Here is a 10681-nt window from a genome sequence, read left to right as displayed (position 1 = left end):
TAAGCAAGGTTAGCGTTATGGGGAGTAGACCTAGCAAAAATTGCAAGGACGTATTTTTATCTAATATCACGTTTACCCCCAGAGGTAGTAAAATATATCGTGCCAGAGCTATACCCACATACATCGTGCCAGCTACATTTAGACTGGTTGTTACATCAAAGTGAGCACTTTACAGGCTGTTAGACCAATCCGCATCCCCTTGTGAAGTTGTCGCACCAAATTGAGTCGTTTGTAGGTTAGTGTAGTTATAAGTCATTTGCGTAACTGGCTAGCCGACGTTAGACCCTCTATCCACGTATCTTTCTTCTCCCAAGTGGATCCGGTTGAACTAATTCTAAGGCTAGTACCGTCTATCGTTCCGTGGATTCGATATACCCCTAGGTAAACTACCTGGTAAAATCTACATCGATGTACGTACGCTTACGGATTATATCTATATAGGCTCCCACGGCACTGTGTGCGATAAGTGACAGGTGGTGACCGTCCTGTCCTCCCTTGTAGTCCACCACGTTCGGATATTTTCATAGGAGTAGTTGTCGACTGTTTGGAACTCACTTCTCATACCTGTCAGAGTTCCTGCCAAAGGCTCCTGAAGCAGATCAGGGTAGTGTAGTTAAAAGTCTTCTGCGTAACTAGTTGCCTAGCCGGTGTTAGACCCTCTACTCACGTACCTTTCTTGTCCTAAATGGATTTCGTTGAACTAGTTCTAGGGCTAGTGTTGCTTATCGTTTCGTGGATTCGATATACGCAGGTAAACTCCCTGGTGAAAACTATATCGGTATGCATACGTTTGCAGATTATATCTGCATACTCTAAGGACTTCCAACAAGGGTCAAAAACCATAAAAAATTTCTTATTGCATCTCCCAGTTGGATCCGATTGAACTAGTTCTAGGGCTAATACCGCTTATCATTCTGTGGATTCGATATATGCAAGTAAACTTCCTGGTGAAAGCTACATCGATATCGTATATTTGAGGATTATATCTGTATAATGAAAGGACTTACAACAAGGGTCTAAAACCATAAAAAATTTCTTGTCACATCTCTAGATACACCTAAGAAAAAAATGGTTAAAGGGAAAACCAGGAAGTCAGAAGGCTCGAAAACACTTGGATATATAGAATAACAATGTTGAATGTGCAGTACTTTCTTAGAAAAGAGGGTTGCACACATAAAATCTTAATCTAATAAATATAAGAAAAGCGCGAGAATTTATAGAATCATGACATCTCGCAGAATTAATGTATCACGAATGGTATTGAAACATCGTGCTGATTTCAGTCGATGCACCCAATTGATCCAATTCTGTTGAAGAAAGATCCTCCTAGCCTTACATATATTTATGATTCATTCATGGCAACACATACAAGTTTCCTCAGCAGACGACTAAGCAACATTCAGTATTTGCATTTCGCCAACACAACAAATTCCTTTTCCAATCATTCAGAAGATTTAAGGTTTCGGTTTTGATGGATGGAGAGCACCGTTCGTTAGCACGTCGTCATGGGTTGCATGGCCGAGAATCCCTCTCCGCGAGAGAAAGAACCCAGCGGCGTGGCCAGCCAAGACGGCTAGAAAGACCCCGCCGTTGAAGGACATGATGGCCAGCATCACCAAGTACGAGAGCCCGAGCTTCACTGCGTGTATCCCCGTCATCAGCAGGGTCCCCAACGCGTTGGAGTCACGGCTGCGGCGGGAGAGACCACGGGACCATGCCGAAAGCACCTCGACGAGCGCAGCGAGCACAACCACGACGAGGAGGCAAAGGACGTACATGCCGACCCCATCACGGTGATCCCCTGGCCAGTTGGAGAAGAGCACCTGCACCCGGTGCCCCCAGAAGAAGGCCATGTGCATCGCGGGCATGTTGGCGGGCATGTCCATGTTCTTGTCTGTAGGCGGCATCGGCCCCATCGTTGGCGATGGCATGCCGGTGGAGGTCGGCGGCCCCATTTGCATCGGCGGCATCGCCATCGAGCTTTCTTGGAGATTGCAGTCGTAGGTAGTAGAGTGGCTGTTTACTTGCTAGCTACCAGTACCTGGTAGTGAGCACTTTGACAGCATTCTGTGTAAATAAGAAGTGTTGTTGCTGCCATGAGCTGTGGAAAGCGGCAACTCCTATGGAATATAATGGAAAGAAGAGGGATGACGGCAAGAACGAGGAACACACAAGCAAACTCTACTTGGTTTTGTGGTGTGCTTAGGCTTAGAGTTGGGGTCATCACGGAGAAAAGGAGGCACTGTTTTGTCTCGGAGCCAAGTGGTGCTATGTTTAACCTGGGTAGACGGAGACGAATAAGCATAGATAATTATTATTCCTGGAGCCCCCACATTGTCATTGTAACTGAAGGGTTTGTTCGGATTTAGGCTGGCGGGCATATAGAGGCAAGTAATATGCTGCTGCCAAGAGAAGAATTCACTAATGCGCACAACTTGCCTGCGGCCTCAACGAACTTAGCACAATTTCACAAACAGGAATCATAATGCTTTTTTAACCATAATGTGACCCTATATTTAAGAAAGAAAAAGAAATGAAATATATTTAACCATAATGCTTTTTTCAATGAATAGTTCAAATCTTTTTCCTTCTTGCGCTTTTTATAACTGGAATCATTTTTTTTCATATCTAGAAAGCATGACAAAATAAATAGACCACCTCATTTTCACAAATCACAAACAGAGCAGAATTAATTAAAGAGTAAATTGCGTTCACTATACAACAACTTGATATATATGTGAGTGTAGATTAGTCTAACAACTTGTAAACTGCTCAAGTTAGTACAACGACTTGCCAAATTGGTGCATCTATAGTCCAAATGTATTTAGCTTAGCAAACTACGTCTTGGCCTCTTAAGCTCTAGGGTAAATGGCTAGTTTGTGGTATGTGCATTGCGGAGGTTCGTGGTAGCCAGTTTAACGCTACAAATACGTGTTTCAGGCGAGTACATGACTCATTAGAAGCCGTTTACTGAAATGATTTATAATTTTCAATTTATTATTTTGGAAAAAATCATATTCTATATTTTTAAACAGATATAATGATGTCCACTATCAACCTACAAAATTGTAACTTAACACTCTACGACTGTGATCTCAACCTAGCGTTATCCATACGCCTCCACATCATTGTGTCCAAGCTTACTCCGACGACGATGCCGCAGTGAGACTAAGCAAGGTTAGTGTTATGGGGAGTAGACCTAGCAAAATTTGCATGGTCATATTTTTAACTAACGGCCCGTTTACCCCTGTGTTTAATACCAGCGCTATACGCACGTACATCGTGTCAGCAATGTTGGGACTGTAGATGTACCGATTTGCCAAGTTATTGCATCAAAGTGAGCACGTTGTTGGACCAATCCGCACCCACTTGCCAAGTTATGGCACCAAATTGAGCGGTTGGCATGTTGTCGGACCAATCAACACCCACTTGCTAAGTTGTTTTATGGTGGGTGCAATTTAGCACTTCTAGGGGACCTGCATGTCAACTATTACATAACATCAAATATATAAAGTGCGCATAGAGTACATCATTAAAGTGCGCATAGAGTACATATTTTTATCCTATTCCCCACATTAACGCTACTGGACGAAGACCTTCGTATTTTTTGTCAATTGCCAATTCATGTTCTGGGTGAACAAAATACCCCCTTACATGGACCACTTCATGCAAAATGAAATGGCATAAATCGGCGACTACATTGAGAAGTTGTTGCTCATGGAGTTGTTCATCGTGTCTTCTCAGCTGAATCTGCAATTTAAAAATTTATGGAAAAATTAAGCTAAGTGTTAGATACACGTAAAAACAATATGCACTTATGCATCTATCCCTAACAAAAAGTAGCCCCTTACACATTCGGGATCAGTTGTGTATCTCCCGAGCTCCCTCATATGCTCGCACATGTTGTACGCACAGTACACGGAACCTGCAGGTTGCTTGTGGCACGGGAAGTTTTTGCGTATTCTCATTTCTTCTTTTATGTCGGGGGTGATTCCTATTTTGTAAATGTAGTGCCTGTAAGCCCTGTTTTAAAAAGAAAGAAATGAGAAGTTAGTTTATATATGTATTTTTTTGGAAGATTTAGCATGATGTACATGTAGACATAAGAATTTTGCTAACATGTTAAGGATGGATATGAATTTTTGTATCTGCTCTTATCCCAATCAGCAGAGTCCAATACGAGCACTTTTTCAAGCTTTGGCTATAGCATAAAAGCAATCCAGTGATTTTTGCAAAAATGTTATATACAATTTCTTAGGAATTTATTCGAAGCAAGTGCATATTATAACAAACGATTGAAAGTACACTTACTTGACGTTGTATGGTGCCCATATGACATCCCTATCTTGCCATTGTTGCATTTGAAGTGATATATAAACCCCAACCCTCTTTATCATCTTTCGGTGTTCTTCTATTTGTTTTGCTTATTTTTCCTTGCGCGTTTCACACTTGCTTAGCACATGATGGTCGTCCTTCCACCACATTGGCCCGAGATGCCTAGACTCGCAAATAGCTTCAGGGTCAAGGAACGTGATTTTACATTTTAGAACATCCGCTTGTCTTTGTTGCATCCTGTAGAATAAAATGTATCACAATTAATTAGATATGCATATATAATATTGTAGGTCATAGCATATAAGATATTAGTTTAATGAGACACTTACATGCACCAGAGTCTAACCATTTCTATTCTTAGTTCTTTGAGGTGGAACATGTTTTGGATGTCTTTAAAATCGAACATAATATCAGTGACGCCTTTATCTTTTGCTCCGAAAATATCCAGGTTGTACTGAGCCCATATGCCTTTGAGCCTAAGTCTACATTCCCTCATGTACCTACTATGCATCCTCTGCATGTCACTTGGAACCCCCTCTATCATAAAGTCGGATAGAAATGGTTTGCCATACTCAAAATTTACCAGACAATCCTATAATTCTTGTATATCATCGACCCCTACAACCAGATGGTGCTCCGAGTTAGTGTGGGGCAAGGAAAATCTCGGTCGTCTGCTGGCTCTAGAATCTGAATCATCCTTTGACTTATCCTTTGACTTAGCCTTTGACACTTGCTTCTTGTTTGCGGCGTGCCATATATCTACAATCTCCGACGCTTCCTTCTCTTAAGACCGTATCACTCGCGGCATAAACAATTGCGGTTGTTGTTGTGGTGGTTGTGCTGGTAGAACCGGTGTCGTGTGCTCTCGTGGTGGTGATGCCGGAGCCTGTGGTAATTCTAGAGCCGATGGTGGTGATCGGGCATCCGGATCAGCCGGTGGTGATGGCTCTCGTGGTCGTGGAGATGGCGGAGCCGGTGGTGATAGCGGGGCCAGTGGTGACGATGGATCTCGTGATGGTGGATCCGGTGGTGATGCCTCTCGTGGTGGTGGTGGTGATGGCGGGGCCGGTAGAGATGGCAAAGCCGGTAGAGTACGCTCTGGTGCTGCCCCCTGTTGTTGTGGTGGTGGTGGTGATAGAGAGGTACAATCCGGGGCAACCGAAGGTTGAGGACCAACCAATACGATATCTCGTTTATGCCACAGAGTGGTACTGCCGACGCATTCGTCAAGGAGGCAATTCTTCCCATCTGCAGTGGGGATGTCTATCTTTCTATCCTCATAGCTTGATTTCAAGAGTTGCTCCACATGTACGCATGCATATAGGTGCAGGATCGATTTTCCCTCAAATAAACCCCCAACAGGACCCATGTGGGCCTTGGCAACTTCTTTTGTCTTCCTAGCTTTGCCGATTGGATAGAGTAAAAAGCATGGAGTAGTACTTGTTATGCAATCAACCAGGTATGGTTCTGCTATGGTAGAGGCGACATTGCTCTGAGCACATGCCGTATTCGCTTGGGCCAATACCAGAGGGGGTATTGTCACCATCTGTTGTTGCCCCACCTCTTGTGACGGGTTAATCCATAATAGTCCGAACAGTTGCTGCTCCAGCATTTGTGCTTGGAATAATTCATTAAACTTAGTTTCTACTGCTTTCTCTACCACTTCTGTCATTTCTTCCTTGTAGCGGTCATGCCTCTTGTAGCTAGCCCAGTCCTCTTGGAACCCATCCCTGATGGTCAACTTAGAGGACACTGCTCTGACGCGGCCTCCATGCTCTTTGGACCCAATGGCTGTACTAAGGACATCCTCGTCCCTCTTGGCTTTGAACTTTCCAAGTTCATACATCTTTTGTGCCACCGCTTCGGTCTCGGGTTGGTCAAACTTAGGCTTGCCATCCACTATCTTAGGCTTTCTTGCTTGAAGCCAGAAATAGCCACGTTAGTCAAAGCCTTCAAAAGGGTCGGGTTGCCCGGTGGCTATTGCATCCTCTCTTTCACGCCGCCACTAATCGACCTTCCTTTCGTATCCACCCAGGCCAAGACGGACTTTATGTATGTTGCTGTGTGCTAGATCTTTATTTCTCTAGCTTAGAGCTAGAGCTTCCTCAGAGGTCTTTTGCTGAACAAACTCTTCCTATTGTGCTGGTGTGATGTCCCCGTAATTTGCAAATGGCGTTTAGCCCTGTTGGACATACTTGGTATTCAAATCACTCTTCCACCGGCGGAAACTTTCACCCAACATCTTCCTAGCATAATGCTTTACTTTGTCTTTAGTTCCTCTTGACAAAATAAAACTTTTGCTCAACAATTGCCATATCGCTTCTTTATTCCCCTCAAGAACCGTTAGCCAATCAGGGATCCTTGGATCCAAAACCATCTTTGTTCTAATTATAGAACCAATTGCGTTCTGAAACTTTGCACACACATTAGGAGGCTCTATGGGCTCGACTGCTGCGTTAACTGCATTGACCGTCCATTGGCCTTCGGGGTATTGGTTTCTTCAACGCTGATCCCGTTTCCTTTTGTTTTGGCTGCCAGAGGTTGTAGTTTGAGGTTCTGTACTGGAGCTTTTGTTGTCTTCAAGTTCTTCATCTATTGGGCTTTGACGTCGGTTTCAGTGTTTACTCCTTCCTATCGGAGCCACCTACATGGATCATACGATTCAGCAAGTCATTGCGCTTAGTCTATGAAAATGTATGCTAAATGCTAGGTTTTAAGTAATCATGTAGTCATTACCTGACTTTGATTCGGAATGTAATCCGGATCAATATCCGACCTTGAATAGCTTTCTCTAGGAGGAAACGGATGTAGGTCTATCGGATCATGCCACAGTCCTCCTACCCAAGCCCCTTATCCTAGCCTGGGACCTTCGTCATCCCCAAATTCTACTCCAACGTCACCCTCATCATCCCACTCCATCTGGGATGCAATTTGTTCCATTTCATCATCTTGCGATGCTGCATGCTCCCTTTGTGGGTAAGATGACTACGGATGATCCATTTATAACTTCTACATTAGAGAGCCAAAGAAGATATATTTGAATAGAAACCTGATTGAATGCACATTTATAAATACAAATATAATTTCAAATTAAAAAAGAAACTAACTATTTTGACACTCCTCTGTTTGTTTGGACTTTTCAGAGAACCTTGATTGTCAAAGGATAAGGGATGAATTCAGAATGTGAAGCACATAAATTCATTCTAAATTAATTCCTTATCCTCGAACAATCAAGGTTCACAAGTTTGGAAGGAGTCCATTGGATACATCATTAGAGTGTCAAAATATTTGAATAAAACTATGATATTTTCAAATTTTCACATTGAAATCAAAAAGAAAAGAACTAACAATAGACGGAACTCGTACTTTCTTATGAAAAGGACTCTGCAATGTCCACATTATGACTCTCTCTTTGTGTCTCTCTATGTATGTGTCTATATATTTGTCTCTCGCAAAAGAGAGAGAAAGAATGGAGACATCGCAAAGTCCTTCTATAATCGAATCGAGGACTACTATTACACTCACTAATCAAATGAATGCACATTCACTTTTCAGATATCAAAAATAACACATTCATAGTACAAGTATACTATCCTTTTCCAATAACTCACATTCAGCGTACAAGTACACTTTGGAAAAAAAACTAATCACTAATTAAATAAGAAATGGAAGGAGATATACTCACACTCACTTATCAAAAAAATTGAAATTGGATATAATAACAATGAAAAAGAACTAACCATATTCACATTCTCAATAATTCACATTCAGATGTTTCAGAGTATATGTATTCACATTCACTTTCATTCACATTCAAATTTCACATTTAAATTGCATTCACATTCAAATGGTACATGTATATTTTTTCACTATTTTTAGTAACCGACTAATTCACCAACTAATTCCAATGAAAAATAGAAAAAAAATCAAGAACATACCTGTAGAGGGAGGAAGGGCCGCCGGGGAGGGAAGGAGGGATGCTGCCGAGGGAGGGAGGCGCCACCGGGGAGGGGAGGAGGGGCGCCTACCGAGGGAGGCCGCAGATCCGGAAAGGGCGCGTCGTAGGGAGGAGGGGCAGCTCGGGGAGGAAACAACATGTGGGGACGAGCGAGGCCGGGGTGGAGGAGACCGTGCAGGAGGATGCGCCGCCAGGGCCTATGGCGCAGATCCGCATGGAGGGGGCGTGGCGCAAGAAGGCAGCGGCGCAGAGCGACGAGGCGGCGTGGCGGGAGGAGAGCCAGCTGGTGGCGCCTGTGGAGAGAAGGTGGCGGCAACGGAGAGCCCACGGGAAAATCCAGCAGCCTGACGGCGTCCAAATCAAAATGCAAAATTTTGGCTAAGTCCTGCCTCCCCCCTCGCCTATATAGGAGATCATTTGTAGGGGTGGGTGACACTCCACCCGCCCCTACAAATCCATTTCTAGGGCGGGTGGGGCCGCCCGCCCCTAGAAATGGATTTGTAGGGGCGGGTGGGGCCGTCACCTGCCCCTACAAATAATTTCCTTTTTAAAAAAATTTTGTTTCAATTGTAGAATATAGCAAAATACATAAAAAAGTAAAAATTGTACACAAAGGTTATTGTGAGCATAGAACTTAAAATAATATGAAAAGCCTATTTCAGTAAAAAATTAGGTTAAGTATGTGGGAACATTAATATATGGCTCTCCCACACTAGTATCTCCATACAACTCAAGCCATACTTTGTGATATCCACACCCTTAAGTATTATATGTACTGGAATATGCTTATTATAGTTTTTGTTATTCTATAGGTCAAAATAATCTTAGAGTACAAGTTTTACCTTTTTTATATGTTTTGCTTTTTATGATTTAATCTATTTTGCAAATTAAATCTGGAAATTATTTGTAGGGGCGGGTGGGGCGCCACCGCCCATGAAAATCTTTTTCAAATTTCCTTTGAAAATTCAATTAATTCAAAAATATAGCAAAACACATCAAAAAAGTGAAATTTATACCCTAAGACTATTGTCACCTATAGAACTAGATAAAAATATAACAACCATATTTCAGTGTATATAATGTTAAGAGTGTGCAAACATCAATGTATGGTTCTCCCCTCATCACTATCTCATACAACTCAAGCCATACTTTGTGGTTTCCACACTCTTAAGCATTATATACACTGAAAGATGCTTGGCATATTTTTTCTTGTTCTATAGGGCATAAAAGTCTTAGGGTACAAATTTCACATTTTTTTTATGTGGTTTGCAATATTTTTTGAATTAATTGAATTTTTGGAATCTTTATGGAAAAATCATTTTTAGGGGCGGGTGATGGGGGCGGGTGGGGGCATCACCCGCTCCTACAAATGGATTTCGAGGGGCGCGTGGGGGTATCACCCGCTCGTGAAAATGTTTTTCCTTTATTTGCTCTAAGAATTTGTTTAAATCATAAAACATAGCAAATCATATAAAAAATATAAAATTTGTACCATAAGGCTACTGTGCCCTATAGAAGTAGAAAAATATGATAAAAATCTTTCGGTGTATATATAATGATATCTTATTTTAGAGTGTGTGAGTATGATTAGTACTTAACAAAAAAAAATCAAATCTTCTTCACTCTTCTATGCAACCACGAAATTCATCATTACATCTCATATATATAATTCATTCAGAATACATGGATGCATGAGATATTAGAGAGATTACATGTCAGACCCGGGATCATGGGACTGCGCACATGGCGTACATATTCGAGATAAGGGATGGGACATAACCCGCACCCCACACCAATTGTAACTGCTCGTACAAGAGTAGAACTAGTTGGAACAGAAGGAAACTACCCGAGTAGTACTCGAGTAGGACTCCTAATCTAGTATCGGGCTAGGATTTTCATGAAACCCTATCCCCCCAAACTATATAAGGGCGGGCAGAGACCCCCTCCAAAGGGTCATCCAACATACATCACCTAAGGCAATACAAACCATTACACAGGACGTAGGGTATTACGCTCTCGACGGTCCGAATTTGTCTAAAGTTTCGTGTTTCTTGCACCTTCGAGTTTCTGATCTCGGTAACACCCCACCTACAATCTACCACCTCGGGGGTATCCCTCGGTGGGCTTGGAGGTTAAACACCGATATCTGGCGCGCCAGGTAGGGGTGCTCATCGAGCATCCACCGGAGAACTCAATGGCATCTCTCAACTTCACCAGCCCCGTGCTCGACGAGGGCACCATGTTCAACTTCGGATCCTGGGTCTGCATCGCCAACGGCTCAGGTGGTTTCAACAACCACGTGGCCAACCCCAAGAAGCCGGAGGCATCTTCTCCGACATCCAGCTGCGACATCGACAATCCTGCCGACGATCTCGGCAGGATCAAGAT

At 42.8% G+C, this 10681-nt stretch overlaps 1 protein-coding gene across 1 annotated transcript; it reads right to left on the bottom strand.

The window, feature by feature from the left end:
- Nucleotides 1-1454: 1454 nt before the first annotated feature.
- On the bottom strand, nt 1455-1976 carry LOC112898105 (copper transporter 4-like). The gene has a single exon (XM_025966501.1). It carries the CDS (start codon nt 1974-1976, stop codon nt 1455-1457), a length of 522 nt encoding a protein of 173 aa, XP_025822286.1.
- Between the last annotated feature and the right edge of the window lie 8705 nt (nt 1977-10681).

This window comes from Panicum hallii, chromosome 6 (genome assembly GCF_002211085.1).
Source record: "Panicum hallii strain FIL2 chromosome 6, PHallii_v3.1, whole genome shotgun sequence".
NCBI classification, from domain to species: Eukaryota; Viridiplantae; Streptophyta; class Magnoliopsida; order Poales; family Poaceae; genus Panicum; species Panicum hallii.
The sequence above is the reverse complement of the archived record's forward strand: the minus strand, read 5'-3'. Positions and strand labels throughout refer to the sequence as shown.

Excerpts from the sequence above, each read along its gene's own strand:
- LOC112898105 (XM_025966501.1), bottom strand. The coding sequence starts at position 1,976 with ATGGCGATGCCGCCGATGCAAATGGGGCCGCCGACCTCCACCGGCATG.